General features: G+C 37.7%; 3 protein-coding genes across 3 annotated transcripts; 2 read left to right on the plus strand and 1 right to left on the minus strand.

The window, feature by feature from the left end:
- Window positions 1–168: 168 nt before the first annotated feature.
- LOC119553267 (signal recognition particle 9 kDa protein) lies at window positions 169–1,032 on the plus strand. The gene is made up of 2 exons (XM_037863558.1): window positions 169–398; window positions 464–1,032. Exons 1-2 carry the CDS (start codon window positions 258–260, stop codon window positions 554–556), a joined length of 234 nt encoding a protein of 77 aa, XP_037719486.1. The 5' UTR covers window positions 169–257; the 3' UTR covers window positions 557–1,032.
- A 9,564-nt stretch (window positions 1,033–10,596) lies between these two features.
- Window positions 10,597–11,180, minus strand: LOC119555303. Its single transcript, XM_037866620.1, has 2 exons — window positions 10,910–11,180; window positions 10,597–10,853 (listed from the first exon to the last, which is right to left on the minus strand). The coding sequence occupies exons 1-2, from the start codon at window positions 11,142–11,144 to the stop codon at window positions 10,597–10,599; spliced, it is 492 nt and encodes a 163-aa protein (XP_037722548.1). The 5' UTR covers window positions 11,145–11,180.
- A 2,359-nt stretch (window positions 11,181–13,539) lies between these two features.
- LOC119553499 (trithorax group protein osa) lies at window positions 13,540–17,396 on the plus strand. The gene is made up of 3 exons (XM_037863910.1): window positions 13,540–14,632; window positions 15,864–16,131; window positions 16,514–17,396. The coding sequence occupies exons 1-3, from the start codon at window positions 13,707–13,709 to the stop codon at window positions 16,901–16,903; spliced, it is 1,584 nt and encodes a 527-aa protein (XP_037719838.1). The 5' UTR covers window positions 13,540–13,706; the 3' UTR covers window positions 16,904–17,396.
- The last annotated feature ends 4,870 nt before the right edge of the window (window positions 17,397–22,266 follow it).

Here is a 22,266-nt window from a genome sequence, read left to right on the forward strand (position 1 = left end):
TTATAATTTATACAAAAGTATATTAATTTATTGTATATAGTATATTAAGCAAACGAATTAAAAACTAAAATTAAAAATTAAATAAGCCAAATTGTGATCCATTCACAGTGGACTCTCTGATATCAGCCTATCGTTATCGAAAAGTGAGTTGGTATTTTTCCCACGCACGGTCACATTGCTTCAACGTCACGCCGTCCAGTTGCTGTTGTTGTTTTTTTATTAATTTCGCCTGGATTTCCATTTATTCGAATTAAAAAATGGTTTTTGTGAAGAACTGGGAGGATTTCGAGATTGCTGCCGAAAATATGTACATGGCGAATCCCCAGAACTGTCGATACACGATGAAATACGTGCACTCCAAGGGCCACATACTGCTTAAAATGACAGACAACGTAAAGGTTTGGTCGGCTTTACCTTATCATCAAAAAACACATTTTTAATAATGGATTTTCTAAACCCACAGTGTGTGCAGTACAAAGCGGAGAATATGCCGGATCTGAAGAAAATCGAGAAGATCACCAGCAATTTGGTGGGGCACATGGCCTCCAAGGAGTAAAACCCACAGAAGCACAAACAAACTTTTTGGCCACGGCGACACTTCTGCCCACAAACAACAACAAACATTCATATACATATGTAAATCAGCCACAATTGTTGTTGCTTTGCCCGGACAGGTGTGTGCGTGTGTGTGTGCCATCAACACCCGCAATTGAATTTAGTTTTTAAGCGCCAAATAGCCGTCAATTTTGAAATTCGAATGTGGCGATCAGAGTAGCTGCTCCTCAGCCTGCTTTCAAACGACATTTCATAAATGTCTGCTCTGTACACGTTGCGAATCGTCTGCGAATGGATATTATCCTCTTGGGGTCGAAATCCAGTCCGCAGGCAGCGGCGGCGGCGCAAAATGTTTTCATAAAGTAACCATACGATTTTGTATTTATTGTAAAAGTCAATGGATCGTACACATTTCCATGAAATGATTCGCATGAAATAAACCAAGGGAATAATGTAGAACACAATGAAGCAAAGGAACCAGTTGGTGTTGTTTATTAATTTCAATTATTTGGTGACTTGTGTGTGTTTCAATTTCAGTTAAATGCAATTGTTAAGTCAAATCTCTAGAACTCATCAGGCCAGAAACCATTTTAAATCTGTTACGATCCCCAAATATCCACGAATGTTTTATAAATTTTATTTTTTCTGTTTCTAATAATACTAGTGATACAATTACTGGCAATTTGAAACTATTTACTGCATTTTAAGAAGTATTGACTTTTTGTAATTGTTTATATTAAGATCCTAAAAACGTATATTTAAAAACATTGTTAAAAACTTTCGGTAAAGATTAAACAAAGATCGTTAAATGCAAGTTTACTTCGAACTGCTGTTGCTTCCACGATTAGTTGGTGGCGATCTGATCCGAAGAAATGTTCCTACTAATTGTGCAAACATATTTAGCAGGATCTAAATGTTCTAATTTAAGTTAGCGATTTAAGTTAGTCCCAGGGACTGTTCATACAATTCGGATTCATAGATTTTCTCAGTGACTGACTTTAAAACTTGGTATAAATTTTCATAATACATGTATTGAAGCTTAAAATGTAGCTTATTTTTTAAATGACCAATTTAAATACTTTCTAAAGTGGTGTGTGGTGTGGTAATGGCGCTGTCCGTACAATACAACTGTATTATGGGAAGAATCGAAAATTAATCACTACTGCCAATTCGGAAAGTAGCAAATTTTAAATAGTTTAGTTTTGGAAATATCAAGTTTCCTTTTGAGACAATTTATTTTTCGTTAATATAAGAAATGTTCTTAGTATAGGAATTGAATTAAAATTTTTTTCGGAGCATATCAAAAGAATTTATTAAAATTTCCAACGAGAAGAGCGGGAGTAGTTGTCATTTAGAAAGGTTTTCCGAAGAACTCTTAATTGCCTAACCATTAAAGCGATTAAACAGCCCGAGCAAACAGTTAACAAGCCACCTGAAGGCAGCAGGAGGAACAGAAGAACCACCGATGGCGATGGGAACTGGAAATGGACAGCGGAATGGGATGCTGCTGGCTCACTTAATAATCCGAGAGCAAATATTGGTTATTTGCATGTGAGGCACTCGAGTTTATTTGCCGCAGGAGATTGACAGCAGCCCGCCGCGAAAGATTGATGGAACCGATGGCCACTATGGATTGGACATTGGGACATTGGGACACTGGGCTATTTGGAGATCGGTAGCCCAGAAGTGTTTGCCCAGAATGCAGAATGCACTCCGGCCGAGGTGGGATCCACCTGTTGGACGGGAGGCAACTCAGTAGCCACTTTGGATTAAGCCGGAGCGTTTGCTTGACCCACAGAGATCCGCTCGAGCGGACCTTTTGATCAGCCCTCCAGCCCTACAGTTGCAGCTCAAGCGGACTCCCCACTTGGCCATCCAGGCCGTTCGATTGAAGAAACCGTCCGTTTCCGGCAGCCATATCTCCACAGCCATAAGACAAGCTCATTTGGCTTCTGTTTGATGGAGATGGAGTTGGAGTTGGCTGGCGGAGATAGACGGATCCTCTGCCCGTCCCATCGGATGTTTGTGTTTGCCAGGCTTGTGCTTTTCGAATATGCCCCTGTGTTTTGATTTACTCGATTTTTGTTTGGCTTTGTTTGCCTTGCGCATTGCAATGCAATCACAATCACTTTAGGCGGCTCGGCTTCAACGCTTCAAGATATCGGTGGAATGGGTCTTACATTTTGGGTGGAACAGAAGAATACATAATTTATTCAGGAAATAAGTATTTCCAATACAAAATAAAAGTTTTTACTATTTAAAAAGGCAGTTTTAAATTTTAGTTAGAATAACTTACTGGATTTCTTTTAATTGATAGTAAAATGTGGTTAATATATATTTATATATATTATATAGAACATACATATGCCCAAAAGTGTTCTTATAAAAAAGAGTGTAGACCTCCATTTCAATTTCTTCAAAGTGGCTTGTGAAGTCCAATAAAATCACAATAAATTTTAAAGGGACCCCAACAAAATGCAGTTATCAAAATCAACAAATCAAAAGTCAGAAACCCTAACAAGCAATCCATTAGACTTCCATATATTCCCAGTATATATATAAGAACAACATTTTATGATATATATGGACGATTATATGGGCGCTACTGGTGTTGGAAAATGAGGGTCGTAAAAAAAGCATAGTCGCAGGAACGGTGGCAATAATTTCGATCTTTACAAGACGATAAAGCTCATGGTTTAATTAGGCCCCAGCGATTCCTGGCCGCCCACCCTTCTCAAACTGTTGCGATAAACTTGACAAATAACATAAATACCTTTTATTGCGGGTGGTTCGGATGTGGGGCCGGGTGCGGGTCTGATTGGGGGTTCGGTGTCTCCAGTCGTAAGGCCTTCTCAAATAGACCTACTAGTATTACGCGGACCAGGGCGGTACGTGCTGTTTACGACACCCACTGTGGCGTCAATTATAAAGATATTTAAGTACAGTTAGCATGCAATTAGACGGCACACACAGTTGACTCTATCGCCATGGTCAGACTGTCATGAAAATCCCACTGATTTAATATATAGAGTTTTATATGGTATCGGACCCGCTGGCCATATAACTAAGTCCGCCTGATTGCCATAACTAGTTGGTCATATGACAATTAGTTGTAAATTAAGACCACCGATTTCTTACACAATCTGGGCCGAGCGCATGTGAAGGAAAGCTTTTTACATGCGAATACTCTTTAAGACTAGAGATTCATATTTTTAAATCTAAGAGATTGATTATTGCTATTATCATAGCTTACATTTTTAATGTAGAGGTTTTAATTAAATCAAGTTATACTATACCATACCAACTCAAATGTTCTTTGACTAACTTTAATCTTTCCATCATAAATCCATCATTCTTTAGTCAGAATCTATTTAAAACGACTTTATACCGCAAATTCCCTTTGATATTAGTCACAGATTTCAGCCGCCCCATGCTATAACTCGGTCAATAGCTTGGGTCAATATAAAACTCATTAAAGGCAGGCATCATTGTCTCAGACCACCTATACCATATCATCACGCCCCGCTCTCCCCCTTTTGCACCTGGGGCACAACAAAGCGAAATTGAAACGCAAACCGACTAAAAGCCCCGGGCGAAGCTTCTTGCCACCCCTTTTCCGCCCCCTGGACCTGGACTCTATTGACTCAAAACGGTAGCCGCTCAACAGTGGCTAATGGTCATAATTAAACGTGGCTTATTTGCATAAATCAAGTGGTGAGTTATGTTCACCTGGGCAGCGCTGAGGTGAGTGGTAATGGAGGTTTTCGAGGTGTTGGAGGTGAAGGGAAAACGCTTTGAACAACTCCAAAAGAGCCGCTTCCTCTTGGCCATTTCCCCTTTTCCCCATCGATATTGTTGGAATCCATTTTGTTTTGAATTCCCCTAAAAGAGGGTATCCATACTTTGTGGAGAACTTTCGAAAGAAGTGATTGTGTTTATTAATTTCATACTTTAAGTTACTTAAAACTTATAAAATATCAATTTCCTGTACCAATTGGGATTTTTAATCTATAACTATCTGTTTTTATTTCTACATATATGTACACACATTTCAAATTTAATGTTCATAATTACGAATGGTACTATTTTTTATAGAATGTCAGGTGTCAAAACTTAAAATAAAAAAACTAATTAAATATATATGTATTTTCTATATTTTAATCAAAACTTATTTTTATGAGTTGATTGAGGAAGTAACATTTTATAACTCAATTGCAAGTTAAACCTCTCAAGTTTTCTTGGCACACTCATGCAAGTTTTTTTTAACCAGACAATTCATAATTACACTCATGATTTTATTATCAATTTAATAGGTAAATTTCTAGGTAATTGTATCTATGGGTTCCATATAACATGAGTTGTCCGAATCGTAAGAAGTTAACCTACGTCAAAGGGGTTAGTAATTCCGAATGTATCACAATCATAATCATCAAGAGGCCACAATCAATTTGAAAGGTGACACCATGTCTATAAGGAACTAAAAATTATATCATTTTCATTAAAATTGTATCAAAAAGAGTTAACCAGAAATTTCGCAATGGCCGAATCGATGACAAAATGTGAGTTTCCCTGAGATACGGAAGCAATTGCCCACTCAAGTTTTGGGGCCTGGAGATTTGTCATAGGCCTCTCCTCAAACTAACACACACTACCTATAGCTCCACCATTCCGACTTATCGGGGTGCACAAATCAAACAAATAGCAAGAGAGGGCGATTTCAAAATTGTTGATAAATGGCAATTGTTATTACTAATATACGATGGGCTTGGTAATGGCTTATTTATAAGGTTCGCTGCTAACAGGGTCTGCTTTCGGCCTGGTAAATCAACGTCTATGATTAGAGCTTAATACATCTTGATAAGGCGACCATAAAAAGGAGGTTGGATTCGAAAATTTGATAAATCAAAAATGCCACTACCTCGTCTTCAGGCTTCGTCTTCGCACCCAGCAACTTTTGATTAATCTGGAAATACAGTTGATTACTGGGCTAATCGAGAGATTTGACCAGGTTCAAGAGGCAATTTCCGTAACTCCGAACGGGTCAGGTTATCCGCGGTTTAAAACGCACTCGAAATGCGTGCGACCCATGTTTTTATGTTACCTCTGTAAATCAATTAAGTTGATTAGTTTGGTGACAGAAAGGTATGCTTAATCGATTATCGATTTCCTTTCTGGGTGGTATGATTACGTTGGGCTTTTGGAAGTGTTTAAGTTTATAAATGTGGAAATCATATCTAAAACTTTTTTTTGATTTTACTATCCTTTTTTAAGCCTTTAAAATCCTTTGGAGGATTGTCCGCGTTTTAAATCGCCCTGGAAACTTGCTGAACTCACGCCTTCAAGACTCCTCCGCAAAGTTCAAATCTCCGGCGTCTCTTTAACCGCATCTGTGTTTACCCATTAGCGTTTTTCGGGCTGGCAGCTTAAAATGTTTACCCGGCTCGCCGACGAAGACGCTGATGGTTTGTGGGGAGACCCCTGAGATTCAGGGAGAGGTATCCAAGGTATACAATCGTCTCTTTTTTTTTTGGCATTTTTGTTTGCTTTCGAATTATTTCGTTTTTGGCGAATGTTAAATACGCAATGCGTAAGTAAGGTAGTCGGGAGTGATGGGAGGGGTGTGGCAGACATCTGAAAGCTAGATGGCGCCATCATAAATTCATTGAAATTCCCTTTTAATGGAGATTAATACGTCCCCGAGGCGCCTCCTTTTGAGTTTCCACCCCGGACTCATCCCCTCTAGCCCAAATCGCCAGCGATTTATTGACTTTGCTAAATGTTTTCGAAAAACTTTTGATATTTGCTTAGTTTTCATTTTATTATTATTTGCCATTTGTCTTTGGCCAAGTGGCTAATTAAGAACGTGGGAAAGTCGTAGGGCAATAGAGGTTACGTGACATTTTGGGATGAGTGGAGTGATTGGGGATTGATGGGGAATTTCTGAATTCAAGGGATAACTAAATTTTATGATTTTTGAAAATACTGATATAGAGGGGAAAATATTTCTTAACCTTTGGTTAGGGCTAACTGACACTTTGTCCTAATCAGAAAAATAAAAAGATTTGAAATTAATAATACCCAAACTATTTAAACTAGTCTATAGAAAATGCAACTAAGAACGATAGGAGAAAGTACTGATATTATTAACCATCGGCTCAAAAGTCCCAGCCCATCCCACATATCTTTTAAATATACGAATTTTTTGTTTTTAGATTAATAACACATTATTAATTAATTATTAAGAAGTAGTCACAAATAGATAACATTAACAGTTTCCAACTTTTCCATATAACTATTCGCTTCAAGAGTTCCAGTTAAATCCAAAAGTTGAACCAGATTGTCTCAAGTTTTGCATTCTATTGCTCCAATCATACCTCTTCAGATTAGCCGAACCCTCCTGACACATTTGAATAAAATTTTCAATTGGCAGGCGGGTTTGGTATAGATGATTTACAACCCCCAAGAAGAAAACCTTTGCCCCTTGAGCTGTCATCTGACCGGATTGTTTTTTTTTTGATTACCACAAATCAACCAGACCAAATAAAACGATTAGGGAAGAGTGAAAAACGCTATAGAACAATGTGAAAGAAAGAAACTTTGATATTCTGTCAAACGTTTATGGGCAAATCAATCAATTTCAATGCAATTTCAATTAGGCCAAGATAAGCGCTAAGGAGGCGGCCAATCCAATCAAATGGGCCAACGGTCGCTATCAGCCCGATTGTGTGTGTGTGTTCAATAAACAAATTTAATATTTTTTAATTATGAAAACAAGTTGATTATATAAATTAAATCGCTGCCCCGCCAGCGATTAGATTACGACACCTCTTCCAAACTCAAAATTCTTAACTTTTCGAGTGATGTGACGACCATTTAAGCGGCTTTAAACAAATTTTTATAATTTTTCCATCTTCATAAATATTAGGGGAGCCGGGGGAGGGGAGGCCGCGACGCCTGATAAGGGATTTTGAATTAATTGGAAATTGATTATTAGCGATATATGAGCGAGCAGATAAGAAAGACCGAAATTGAAGGCAGCTGAGATAAGCGACTCCTTTTATTTTCTTCACTCTTTCATAATTGAAAATTAATCCATCATAATAGACGTCAGCGCAGAAATTAAAACTGAAGTCTGAAGGGTCTTTCAAGCCCTAAAGAAATTTACCGAGGAAAGGGAACAAATAAAATATGAAATGATAAGCGGAGATAGTAAATTATGTGGCAGCAAACAAGACCAAGAAAAGGTAAAGCAAATAGGCCGAAAATGGAGAAAAATATTTTATAAATTTTGATATCAATACAGCAGGATATAGCCGTACATATAGGCGAAAGGCAGAGGAGCCATCATTATCTGGCAATTGAATGCACTTATGCAAACAATTACAAACTGCCAGGCAAATAGGACTGCCGTGTATCTGTATCTCAACGCGAGTATCTGATCAAATACGGAGTACAAATCAAAATGCGATTTTCGTGCGTCCTTCTTATCGGAAAGAAGTGCACGTTTACCTTTCGCTTCCAATCGTCTGGCGCTTCACTATATGGGCATATATACATATAGATATATATATATATATCAGGAAGTACTACCAGCAGAGGTTAAAAAACTCCGATGTCGCAACGGCAGCTAAATGTATCTCAACTGTGTGCAAACAGAACCACACATTCCACTCACCTCACCCAGTTCGACTTGGTTGAGCTTGGGTTTGGGTTTTGGTTCTGGTTTCGGTTTTGGCTTGTGTTTTGGGACTGCAACGGCTTGGAAATTTGTTTGCGCTGTGGCTAATGAGGCAGTCAAATGCAGATACAGAAGCTATATATAAACACCGATATAGATATCGCGCTCCTCGCGTTCATATTGCTTTAAGATTGCGTGATTCCTCAGATAAACTCAAGCTTCAATCACTTCTTTGCTGGTAAATATTATTAAAACGTTTAAATTTATAAATAAAAATTAAATAATACAAAGAGACTACCTTAAAAATTGTATCTTTTTGTTTATTTTACTACTAAGTCCATAAAGTATACAGCTAGTTCCTTGCCAATTTATTTTTGTATCCCAAATTTCTCACAAAGTAGTCAACGTTCTTTCAACTTTGGCTATTAATTTGATTTATTATGACCAAAAATTATTATCAAAAAGCCCTAAAACTAAAAACGCCAATCTTTTCGAACGGAAACAAAAAAGTTTAAGCCCATTGGTCTAATCAAAATAATAATTTGCAATCGTTCAGAAAACCATTTCCTTTCTAAACCCCAAACTAAGGATTATCTTGCCTCGTGTTATCTCATTAATGACTCCCATAATTCTTACACTTTATATATACCAATTAAAAATAATATAGAAATTCGAGGAAGGGAAAAGCGAATTGAGTTTATCAGTTTTTAATAAGTTTGCTCCGTTGGCCAGCAAAAAATAAAAGCAAATCAATTCGCGCACTTAATGAAAAAAAACACAACTCAATTATAAACTTTATCAGCGGTATTCGGGGGCGGAGTTTGGAGGCGGGGTCTTTCCTGGATTCGCATACATTTAAAAGTTATTTTCTCGATGCTGAAAATCAATTAAACTTATTGTGTTAATAAATTAAATGTGCTTTATTATTGTCATATTATTAAATATTTATTTCAATTCGTTCTCCTTTTTATGTCTGTGTATTTTAGTTGATTTATGGTGAATATTTAAAGATTTATTTTTTTGTTGATAGAAGAACTAAGCTTATAAGTGTCATCATGTATAATAATGAATATTTATGAAATTGAATGTTTAATACAAATAGTTTTGATAAAACATGATTAACAATTTTTACCTAGATAAAAGAAAAATGTTTATTTTATAATATAATTTTCTAATCATATATTGAAAATAGGCTAAAATGAGTGAGCTCGCTCAAACGATTTGTATTGCAACCGAGCCCCAAATATTTGTTAAGTAGTCAAGAAATTAGTAATTAATAATCTATAAACAAGCTTATTAACTGACCTCCTTAGAATGTGTGGCAACCATTTAGTAATCATTAGGGTCAGGCAATGCTGACCCTCCCAGTTTGTTTAAAACATTGCGCAGAAAAAAAAGAAGAAAAAACAGAGGAAACCAAGAGCTGTAGGTGGGTGGTAAAAAATGCAAATAATAAATACCAAAGTGCAGTAATAATTTGCATTCACACATATAAGTAGTGAACTCTCTGTGCCCACATTTCTGTCAACATTATGAGCCAATCGAATGGCAGGCACTTTGTAGATACAACTCGGCGAAGTATCCGTATCTGTGTATCTTTGTAGCTGCTGAAATGTAAAAATTATTTATTGATAACGCAATTTAATGCCAATTATTTGCTCATCAATATTTGCTCAATTATCAATTGCAATTCAGTTGGGTGTGGTTGGTTGTTTGTGATTAATGAGCAGATTGAATGATGAAGGGTGGTGGTTTGCTTTAAATTTTGTTTTGTGGTTATTGTTTTAAAATCGTTTGGAAAACCTTTTCAAATTTGGTTTCCCTTTTTTATATATGTTGGTGTATATTTAGACAGAACACAAGTGTCAAAGTCAACTCAATCAACCCTGCCTCTTCCATCCCTTTTTTTTGCAACCTTGCAAGTTTTGTTTACTTAGCTAACTAAGGCTCTGGAAATCTGTTGAAATTTTCTGGCATTATTGTTCACTTATCGGCTGAATTAACACGACATATAGGGAGAAATCGCAGGTCCAGAAAAGGGATTACTCGTCTCTTTCTCCTCATGTGCAGCCCTCTCTTTCCGATTTATATGCTGACCGCATCAGCTAAATTGCAGCAACATATGTGACGATTTATTTTTATTGGTGATTTCTATTTCTGATATTTGCTGGCAAATTTAACGCCTGATTAGACTAATATGTCAGAAAATTCATCAATGATTTTAGAAAGGATTTATCATTTTTATTTCCAATTGAAACACTAAAAGAAATATTTATAAAAGGGGTTAAGGGGATAGTAACTATTTGTTTTATATTTCATAAACTTCGTATGATTTAATAAAAATAATTAAATATTACGTGTATTTAGACAACAAGAAATTGTAACGTACATAATGATACCGATATCAACATAAAATCCTTAATCTTAAGGCTTACAGCGCTGTCTTCAGTGTCAAGAAACCAGCTACCACATGGACACGTTTTATTTTCCATAATCGATGACCAAACTGTCCGGGTGCAACTATGACATCGCTCTTTACTTTCTAAATCTATATCCAATCTATTGAGTTTTTGGCATCCCATTTCTGGTGACCAAAAGCAGCAATACCCCATAATGGCCTCTAAAAATTGTGAAACAATTAGTTCCTGTTTTTCAAGTAAATTTTACTCTACTTACTCTGCCTTATAAAACTTATTCCGGGCAGCACGCAACGCTGCAAAAACGCTGGCATTTCTGTCGAATTTAAATTAAATTCCAACTTCTGGGCATCGAGCTCAAATTCACAACTCCATCCAGTTGTTATTATATCGCAGTCCAAGTTGATATGTGAACAATTCGCACACTGCATTTTGTCATAAAAACTATGGGCAGTGGTACTCAATGTGGCTATAAACCATATAATTTTGAGCATTTTTAAAAGGGGGCTTTGGAGTTTTTGTATAATGACTGCTACGATCTGATTTATTTATTGAATTCAGGTTTGCTTTGAGATTTTAAAATTTGTAGTACGTTATTATAAATAATTTAATAAATTTTTATCTCTCATACTAATATAGTAATACATTTTTTTTAGCATAAGATAGTTTATTAGAGTGTATTAGATTGCGCAGTTTGAAAGTATCTCTTCCAAAAAAAAGGTATGCAAAAAATTTAAATGTTTCCCTTTTTAAACATACATAAAGCTTTTTGTTAATTAATTTTTTCAACAGTGTATAAGTGAAGTTTTTAGCTTAGATACAAAAGTTGCTTTTGGTTGAGTTTTATTTTAACTTTTTAAACATCCACGGATACTTTTATGAGATACATTCATGTTTTTATGATAATATATGCATTCTAAAAATAGCTGATGCAACAAATTTTAACTCTAATTGCATATTTACGTTACCATTTCCCCAAAATCAAAACGAAATCAGGCAAAAGGCTAAGAGCAAACACAATGCGGGCCAAAAACCGAAACCCAATCCGAGTCCTCACACCTTCAACGCAAAAACTCCCAGACTATTCAAAGCCCCACAATGCCACCTCTCTTCCCCAACACTCGCTCTCCATGTTTGTGTTGTTATATAAAATAAACTATTCTGGAATAACACAAATCATACAGAGGCAGAGCAAACGAGAATGGACCGTTGCCAGGTCATGTTCCGAAGACCCCACCATCAGCACCACCCATAAATGTTAGTTAAATGCACGTGGATGAGTAGATAAATATCGTATAATGAAAATAAAATAAGAACCAGATAGAAACTTTTGAGGGGTAGGGTAGAAAGAAACAACAGCAATCAGTCGTCATTGCAGACATCGCACTAATTTTGAGTTAGTTTTTGGGAAAACATTTTCGGCTTGAGTTTGGGTTTTGGGAAAATCGGGAGTGAGTCGGGTTCCATTTTTGTACGTGGTCAAAGAAAATACACTTTGGCACGTTTCTTGTTAGCGAACCGTTTGCCCCATTCCCTCGATCTTAGAACCCTTTTCCTGTCTGGACATTGCATTATATGTACTGTATATCGTGGAATGGTTTTCATTCAGGTTCTGAGCTCTGGAGTTTTTTACTTTCTTGTCTTTGTGCCAGCTGCTTGGATCTCTGTTTACTTTGGCATTGTCCTATGGTTTAAATTTAAAGAAAGGTTTAAAACTTATATATACATACTTGTACAACAATTTAATCTGGTTTAAACTTGGGACTTTATTTATTTACCTATGTGCATGATATTCCTTTTAACCGTACTTTCTCAATAACATATAAAATATAAGTCTAATTGAAACACATTTCGGATTGTTAAAACCACCTATGTATATGTACTATAAAATTACTTAAATTTATTAATTTGATATAAACTTAAGCTAAAATCTGCGGAAGGCTAACAAATTAAGCAACTTCTAAATAATCTTTAGATAATCGATAAACATAAGGTACAATGAAAGAAATATAAGAGAAGGTAGTCGCCCTGTCCCGATGGCAAATAAATGCTGGGATATCGTTAATATAGTTAATATATTTCCTAAAATTCCATTCGATTTCATGTCCTTTGCTTCCTCATTCAATCCATTTACAACTCGATGCCTCCTAAACTCTGAACCACTTGGCAGCCATTCATGTCCACTTAGTAATCCATCAAGGGATCATTAAAATCATCTCATCTGGCTGAGCGTGGGTCGTAAAGAAAATGCATTATACGAGCATTACGGCGGTAGCGCCAAAATGCCAACCAAGTTATAAAAAGCCAATGAAACGAGACGTTTATTGTTATCGGGATTATTGATTTCGTGGGGCTTAAAGCTGCAGTGGCCGCTTGAAGTGTGTGGGCCAGTCGTCAAGTGCCTTAATTGCTGGCCTAATCATCGGCCAGACTTCCTATATATAGTCCATCCTCCCTTTAGGACCCATTAAGGACCTTTCTCCCCCCCGCACACTCAAGTTGATTATGAAGATTCTTTCGTCTTTTGCCGTTGAACTTGTTAGTTGCTCAACACTCCATAATGATGGCAATTATAGCCTCGTTTTTCCAACAATTTATATGAAATTTGCTACTCCTGCCCTCTCTTTTTAAATGCCAAGTCCCGCCCTCTCATGGACATTTTAGGCCATTTGGCCACGCCCCATGCTATGAGGCCATCTCTGTTTCGCTTCAGGGGTTACAGCCAGATACTCCATCTTGAAAGCGGGTTTTCAGAGAGCGAAAGAGTGAGAGAGAGACATAGAGAGCGGTACCGATTGTTCCGGTGGTGCTTTATACTGGTATTCCGTATCGTATCGCGTATATGATACCACGTTTGGCTTCCAACAGCGCACAGTCGTTAATGAGCGCTCGTCGAGTTCGCTTCGTAGAAAATATTTAGAGACTCGCGTGCGTACGCGTTCGAAAGAGCCGTTTTCGAAACGTGTTGGGAAAAGTGTTTGGGAGTTTGGAGTTTACAAAAAACATATATATATATAAAAGGAATAAGAACTAAACTTTGGTGACCCCAGTGAAGCATGTCCAGTGCCCAAGTGTCGCAACAGCCGCCTCCACCGCCGCTGACCGCCAGTAATAACGCCTCAATGCCGTCGCAATTGCTACTCAGCCACATCCAGCACCACAGCAGCAGTCTGCACCACCAGCCACGCAGCCACCAGCGATCCTCACCACCTGCCCAGGACTACGATCAGGGCAGCAATCACTCGACCCTGTCGCCCAGATCTCAGATAACCGCCAGTCCGCCGGCAGCGAGTCCCACCCACTCGGCGGCCACCACAGGATCACCACTTAGCGCCTACGCTCCGGCCTTGAGTCCCGGTGGTGTTCAGGATCACAGTCAAACGGATAGCAGTCAAGGCTCTCAGATGCCCCTGCTAGTGGCTCCTCTGCCAGTGGGTGCCGGTCCACCGCCGCCACCACATCCACGGGTATATGTTGAGGGCTTCCCGCCACCACATCATGTGCCCCATCCGCATCCCGCCCTGGGCGCCTATCCCCTGCCACGACTTCCGTTGATGATGACGGGCGGTGCACCTGCCCCTGGATCTGCACCACCACCACCTGGAGCAGCTGCACCACCGCCTGGATCACCGCAACCCACTGGCCATCACCTGAGCCACAGTGGAGCCGGCTTGGCCACAACCACCCTCCTGCCACCCGCCCAAAGTCAGCCCAAGAAGTCCTTCTGCATCGACGCCCTGTTGGCCAAGAGCCAGCACCAGACGGGCGAGCCGCAGCCCATAATTGTGGATGATCGCCTGGCCGCTCTGCACTATGCCCGGGATCAGGCGGAACTCAACCACGCCTTTGTGACCGCCTCCAATGCGGCGGCGGCTGCCCAGGCGGCTGCCTCGGTCGCCGGCGGGATCAGTGAACAGGAGGCACTGCAGCGCATCCGGGACTCCAGGGAGTACGATTCACCCAGTCCCGACGGCATGTCGAGGTGAGTAACAAAGTGTTAAGAACTAAATCTCTAAGATTATTATGTCAGGGGATAAGAAAGAAAGAACATATCTATAAGCAAAAGCAGTACCATATTTTGTAAGAAGAAGAACTGATCTATAAGTAAAGACAATACTACATAGGCTATATTTTGTTACCATACATAATCTACTTATGTTCAAACAGTAGGTTTTACAGCCCTTCCAAAAAAAAATCTTCTTACATATCATTAGTAACCGTTTATTACCGAATTATAAATCATTAAATATATCTCCTAAACAAGGGTATGGGAAAAGTATCTATTAACTTTAAGACCACTCAGATTTTAAAGGTTGAAAGCCATTTAAATGGTTCTTACTTTTTTTTATTTCTAATATTATTAAAAAGTCCTCAAGAGAATTAATATTAATAATCTGTTTAAACGTACTCGCTCTTTTGGTTAAAGTATAAAAATGCAAAAAACAATGAAGAGAAAATACTATATATTCAATGAACTAATTTAAACAAATAATTGTTAATAAATATAGTTATCATTGGGTATATAAATATGTGTATGTGTTTATTTTTCATAGTTCTTTGCTCTTCCGGTAATTTAATTAGTTATATTACAAAAATGTTATCAAAAACCACGAAGGCTTACAGGGAAAATCCTATTTAACATATCATAAAGTTAGGCATTCATTGCCACAATTCTTAATAATCAATGGTCGTTGATAATAATAGTTTCCATACATTCAAATATATTTTTAGTACCCACCCATTACTCATTTGCATTAGAGAATTAAAAAGCAATTCCAATAAAAACTGAAGCTCTTACCAAGAATCCCTCAACTTCTTGTGGTAATCCCTTGGCTGGCTACCAAACAAAACCGAGGCACTCGGCGAAAACCATTCCGAAAGCCAAAGCGAAGCCCCCATGAAGCCCCAAAGCAGCTTTGCTGGCACTCGAAAACATGGCAAGAAAAAAAAGCCTTCAATTGGTCAATTCCAGTTTGGTCATCAGCCACAGAGATTACGTATACGCCATGTGTCTGCCGCCTTAAGTGTGTGAGTGGCTAATTTCAAGTGCGAATTGTGTTCGAAAGCAAACAAATTAGACAAGGGGAGGGAGGCGGTAATATTAATTGTTTTCAAACCGTGTCGCGTAATTTCGATTGTCATCGATTGGTTAGATAATACACAATAGAGGGTGTCTTATAAAATTTTTGTCTTTCTATATGTACTTTTTACAGATCTGAATCGCCGAGTTCATCGCATCGCTCTAGTCCGCCCATCAGTCCCGGTTGTGAGGATCAGCAGCCCCATGGTGGAATGCATCCCCAGCACCTGTCCATGCGCATGTCCGACTTCCATGACGAGTTCAAGAAGCCCATTCCGCCGCACAGCCCCATCAGACCCCAGGATTTCCCACTCTACGCGGGCGGTCATCCATATCAACTTCTGGCGCAGGGTGGCTCCGCCTTCCACAGACCTCTGGATCCATCCGGCAAACCCATTCCTGTGAGTAATGATGTTACTATAGAATATTACCATTGAATTAAGATATATAAATAGAATAAAAACTTTAACATACTTCCGAAATCACATTACTTTACGTTAAGATCAAAATACATTTATAATATCATATCTCATCATTTTGTATTTTAATAATATTTCTGCAATGAACTAAACAAATAAGAATTATATCATCAAGAGTGTTAAATTATTTTTTTTAAATGCTTAAACACTTTAATAATGATAGTTTGATAGTTATAACGATTATAATAATCCTAAAAAAAGTTGCCCGTTATCCAAATTTAAAATTATTTTAAATCCTTAAAAAATCGTTGTTTATAAAACTGTTTTGACTGCAATATAATAATATATCTCTATTTTTTTACAGATACCTATGGGTCATAATTTCATGCCCTCGCAGCTGCAATTTGAGTTCCTGGCCCGCGCTGGAATGCTGCACCATCGCATCCCTGAACTGGCCGCCTATCCGCATCATGCGATTCTGGGCAAGACCCGGAGACCTCGAACCGCCTTCACGTCCCAGCAACTCCTGGAGCTGGAGAAGCAGTTCAAGCAGAACAAGTATCTAAGTCGTCCCAAGCGATTCGAGGTGGCCAGCGGACTGATGTTGTCCGAAACGCAGGTGAAGATCTGGTTCCAAAACCGGCGGATGAAGTGGAAGCGCTCCAAGAAGGCCCAGCAGGAGGCCAAGGAGAGGGCCAAGGCCAACCAACAGCAGCAGCAGCCGCAGCAGCAGACCCCCAGTGCAGCCAGTTAGGAGGAGCAGGGTTAAGGAGGAGCAGCTGGAGGAGTGGTCTCCAGTCTAGTCATGCCGCGATCAAACCGCCGTCCCACCATCAAGTCGAGACACCCTGTTTCCTTAGCCCCAGTTTCATTTGCGCAATCGGTTGAAATCTCTTTTGGGTTTTTTTCCCCTGATTTCGATTTGTTATTATTTTTATTTTGTGTCCCAACAACTGGGCACTGTGTGATATATGTAAACAAGAAATATAAACTAAATTCATTAGCCCCCACCCCGGCCCCTATATGTACATAAATATAAATCTAAATAGGAACACGCAAATAAATAACAAAATACACATAAATCTAAACTAAATGAGTAATGCTTAAGTAAATAAATTACATTAAATGCGATTAGTTTAGTTGGTAATTCGAAATTTGCTTGTGTAATTTGTGTAAATAATTGTAATTATGTAATTGTAGTATTTAATATTAACAAAATCAACAAAAGCCATTGAAATGCAACTACAACAATGTATGTAAAATATCGCATTGCGATCGAATTAGTTAATTGTATGGATTTTATTTTCGAAATCAAAAATGGAAAAAATAAATGATGAAAAACATTAATAGTAACTGAATTTCTGGGGCAACAACCGAAAAACAGGTAAGATGAAGAGTAAAGAAATAAATATCGAAAAATGGGTATTAAAGATAGTGATAAATATTTTCGTATTGTCTGGTTTTCCATTCCACCACTTTATAAAAAGAAATTCGAAGTATTTCATATCTTACAAATAATCAATGTTGGAACAATAAACTAATTAAGCCCGAAGGAGATCTGAAAATTGATTATGACCACCAAAATAATTTATAGAACGGAACGAAAAATTGATACAGGAAAACAAGTATAAATATACGTATAATATATATTCATGTGAATATCTAATCTGGTTGGCTTCGAGAGCTGTCTGTGGTCTCAAATTTATAAATACACGACGGCCATAAAGAAAGAGCCATTAGCCACATATACTTCCCAATCAAAATTCTACTCAATTTCTCGCCAATCCGAGGGCCCTTGCGATAAAGCTTATCGTGCAAATAAATCAAAATGCGCGCAGATAATCAAGTTAATTGCTGAGACAATAATTATGACTAAATTTATAGTATCACTTCAAAATTATTTCGCTAATTAAAATGTAGCCAACTTAAGGCGAACAACGAAAGCACTTTGAAGTTGCTTAGGTTGTTGATTTCGATTTGGTACTTTTCGATGTGCGTGTATGGCAAAATGAAAAAATCATGGTGAGCTTCAATTTCCGCCCGAAGACGACCTGTATAAAGTATTATTATCAAGCGATACAAAATAAAGAAAACAGATTGGAGAGTTCCCGGTTTTTGATAACGGCTTGAACTCAGTTCAACTTGGATCAGCTGTCTAGATCTTTCCAAAGAAGTGTGATATTTCTATGATATAATATTTAATAATCTATCTAATATTCTTTTCTATAAAGGATGGTTGTAATATATAGTGTGGGGTACTTTAATTCCAGTCGAAAGTTAATATATTAATATATCTTCCTTATGAAGACATACAGTATGTGAACCTCATTATATATAACATTATATAACAAAATCAAATAAATGATCATTTTTAATGACACTTAATTAATTACTGCATATATGGTGTGATAACAATTACCTTTATTACCATCCTCCTTCAAAGAAGATGACATAAAGTGTGAACTCATTTGGAACTGTTCTCTCCTAAGCACTTTCGATTGCATTTCCCATGCCCGAACCCATTTCCATTCTTATGAAGGGAACTCGTCCGTCCACTTTATCACGTAGTTCTCAAGTATTTCATAGACGCGCACACGGACGGACTTTACGGGTTTTATCGTTGCTGTTGGTTTGCCTTGAAGTATGCTTTATATTGTTATTATTGGTTGTTTGATCTGTTGCTGTTGTTGCCGTTATTGTTGTTATTATGCAGCAGTTTCTTGTTTTCTGATGGGCTAATAAAAATTAATTTGGCTCTTCTGGTTGCCCCTAACACGTAGCGCATTTTGTCTGAATAAATGAAAGAAGCACACATCTATATAAATGATGATATAGGGCACTGTGGGTTGAAAAGGGTACATATGTTTTGAAGGTTCACCAAAATGTTGATGAATGTGACTATTATAATGTATCAAGTAGGTACTTTGCAATTTCTTTCTATTTTAACTTACATTAAAAACTAATCATACATTTTTAAAGCTTATACTATATTTTTATAAAATTTTCTGTCTTTGTGATCTGTAATTTTTGTGAACATTTAAAAAAATTGAAATATATTTAAACAAATATTTTAAATATTTATAAAATAATTTAAGGCATATAAATACTTCTAGATTACATACAGGTCATCATCATTAAATTATTCCAGTCTTGCTTCTTCAGTTCAAACCATTATATCACTCACTGAACTCTAGGAACCTTTCTCCCCTAATCTTAACCCACTGTGCACCCTGGGCTGCGGTTGCTGATGCTGCGCTTTATTTTGATTTGCCTTGAAGTGGCCAAATGTGTTGAACCAGAACACAATGGAAAAGGGTGGGGTACCAATTTCTCCCTAATTTCAATTCATTGAGCTATTAGCGGGTAATTTGCAGCAGGAGAATTTCAATGAATGAAAAGGGTGACAAAGATCAAACCGTAGAACTGGAATTGGTTTTGGGATGGCTGGTCCTGGATGCTGTTCGAGGTCCTTCGGGATGCCTGCTGCTGATTGTCGCATCTGTTGCAAATTAAATGTGAGTTATAATTTCTATAAACACACAAGCGTTGAGTTGAGGAAGGCACACACCCAGAAAATCGGCGATTGAATTGAGGGTTCACTTCCCAGTCCCCCGGAACGGATCTCTTCCCCTCCCCGCCTGACTTTGTTGCTTTTGTTGCTGGTGTTACAATTTGGTTATCCCCTGTTGGGCAACGTCATCAGCTGCACTGAGAGAAACAAATTGGAGAGAATTTCAAATTTGACTTAAAGGCCTACAATTGAAATACCATTTATGTTAATTTCTGATAATTTGTTTCACGTTCTTAATGTATAATAATTTTTATAACCATTAATTTATTAATTTCTACTATATATATGGTACTTATGATGATAAGTGTTTAAGTAAGGAGTAATATTTGGGTCCACTTAAATACAAAATAAATCTCCTTGTTAGAAATACTTACGTTTGACAAGCAATTGAAAGTACTAATAAATGTTTTATTGTTATATATTTATCAACCATTATATTAACAACAATATTTTACTTTCCAAATATTTATTATAAATAAAAAAAATGATTTGCCTTAAAGTATTTATTATAAATATCTGTAACTTTGTTCCTGAAATATTCTTGCTTTCCCCAAGATGTTTTTTCCCAGTGCAGGACAACCCTCTTGGGTTGAACGGCGTTTATAGTTCTATTCCTGGGTTCCAATTTGATCTTCATGTCAACACAGATGATCACATTTTATGCTTAATTTTGTTATATGTGATGTTTGCTTTACTGATTTAGCGTACACCACTGCCCACCCCCAATTCGGCCCACCCCACTCATTTCTATATTCGCATTCGGTGCACTTTTACGCTAATATTCAATCGAAATTCCCTCGATTTTCGATTTTATTGTCAAATATGTGCGATTATTGTCATATGTTGGATTTTATTATTGTCAAATTTGCATTTGTCTGGGCATCGAGTTGGGGTTGGGGCTGTATAAGCGGTTATTGCTCGTTAGCCAGCTAGCTAATGGCTGTTTACTCTGTCAGCTGAGCGGGGAAATGGGAAATCGGAAAATGGGAAATGGCAGGAAGGATGCGAGGGTCAGGATGCTGTGGTGCCCTATTGATTGGCTTCGATTGATATCACAATTGATGGGCGGCATTCCGTTTTTAATTGCTGCCGCGCTGGGCAAATCCTTTCTAATTGATGGGGGAAATGCATATGCGCACATTGAGGAACTATAACTGATGGTTTTCAAAGCAAATATGGTGATTTCGGAGCGATATAGTTGTGAGCCGTCATTAGAACCATCGGATTTTGTACTTTTTTTCAATTTGTAAGCGTTTCTTCTTAGACATTTTAAATATTTTGTAGAATAGAGCAGTTCATCTCTTAAGAACTTGTAGAATATTAATCTTGCATAGCAAGTTATACAAAAATGGAATTCAGTTCAAAGTTTTGTGTTACATTAAAAACCAATAATTAAATAATATAAAAAGCAAAATATTTATGCTGCTTGATTTTAAATAATATAAAAAGCAAAATATTTATGCTGCTTGATTTAACATAATAGTGTTCTACTAGAGTAAAAAACATTTAGTACGGCGTCAGATATATTTACTTGAGGAGGCTTAATAGAACAAATACAGTCGCAAAAGATCCTTGGATTGAAGAGTTTTTATCAGTGTAAGTACTATAAGTATGGTTAGTTAATATGAGAAGAATTTTTTAATATTATCTTATTTTAAATAATTTCTTTATAGAAATCATGAACAAATATATTTTATTTTTACAATATATTTAAGTGATATATTGAAACATTTTCTCAAATATTTTGATTAGCTCCAAAATCCACTTCTTATAACCCTCTTGAAATATATATGAGGAATCAAAACTCTCTCCCCCTCCACCTGCAAGGATCTTTCTCCCCTCATTGCCCCGTTAAATTTGCTAATTAACTCAACATAAGGTTTTCTAATTTCATTTAACGCAGAGCAATAACAGCAACAGGGAGATATATATGTACGAATGTGGAAACGGAGCCCGCAGTTGGTCCAAAAACCAGACGAGCAACCCTCTCTTGGCCACCCCTTAACCCATGGCAGCCCCCCACTCTTGCAAGTTGAGTTTGGCTTCAGTCGTTTGGTATCATTAGCCTCTGGGGATGATTTGTTGTTGTTTGGCAGCACTTGATCAACGCAGCAATGAATTCAATTAGCACCAAAACACTAAAAGAGCGTTGCAGGGGTCCAAAGGGGAAGGTGGGGGTGGTTACTTAGGGGGGAGGGGGGTGAACAGCACTTGCTGCAGGCAGAGGAAAATCCAGAGACAGGGGCGTAGGAAAAGGACACACCCTCGCCATTAGAGAGGGGAGGAAATGGGAAATGTGACGGAGTCTGGTCAATTGTTTGGATTATTCTTTCTGGTGAATTATTGCGTGTTGACGCATATGGTGACAATTTTCCTTTACAAATCGTTCCATCTCGTTCTCGATTTTCCTCCCCCCAACTCCTCCGCCCATTTTTCGCCTAATGCCCCGAGCAATTAGCTTTGATAGAGGAATTGTTCGGGCTGTCGAAAAAATTTCCTAACGATTAAATCGGAATCATTTTGGCACTGCCAGGACATTGACTTTA

This window comes from Drosophila subpulchrella, chromosome 3L (assembly GCF_014743375.2).
Source record: "Drosophila subpulchrella strain 33 F10 #4 breed RU33 chromosome 3L, RU_Dsub_v1.1 Primary Assembly, whole genome shotgun sequence".
In the NCBI taxonomy this organism is placed as follows: Eukaryota; Metazoa; Arthropoda; class Insecta; order Diptera; family Drosophilidae; genus Drosophila; species Drosophila subpulchrella.

Bases quoted from the DNA above. Each gene is read 5' to 3' on its own strand.
- LOC119553267 (XM_037863558.1), top strand. From the start codon at position 258: ATGGTTTTTGTGAAGAACTGGGAGGATTTCGAGATTGCTGCCGAAAAT. The intron at 399-463 runs GTTTGGTCGGCT...CTAAACCCACAG, and splicing joins AAATGACAGACAACGTAAAG to TGTGTGCAGTACAAAGCGGA.
- LOC119555303 (XM_037866620.1), bottom strand. From the start codon at position 11,144: ATGCTCAAAATTATATGGTTTATAGCCACATTGAGTACCACTGCCCAT. The intron at 10,854-10,909 runs GTAAGTAGAGTA...CACAATTTTTAG, and splicing joins AATAAGTTTTATAAGGCAGA to AGGCCATTATGGGGTATTGC.
- LOC119553499 (XM_037863910.1), top strand. From the start codon at position 13,707: ATGTCCAGTGCCCAAGTGTCGCAACAGCCGCCTCCACCGCCGCTGACC. The intron at 14,633-15,863 runs GTGAGTAACAAA...TACTTTTTACAG, and splicing joins AGTCCCGACGGCATGTCGAG to ATCTGAATCGCCGAGTTCAT. The intron at 16,132-16,513 runs GTGAGTAATGAT...ATTTTTTTACAG, and splicing joins CATCCGGCAAACCCATTCCT to ATACCTATGGGTCATAATTT.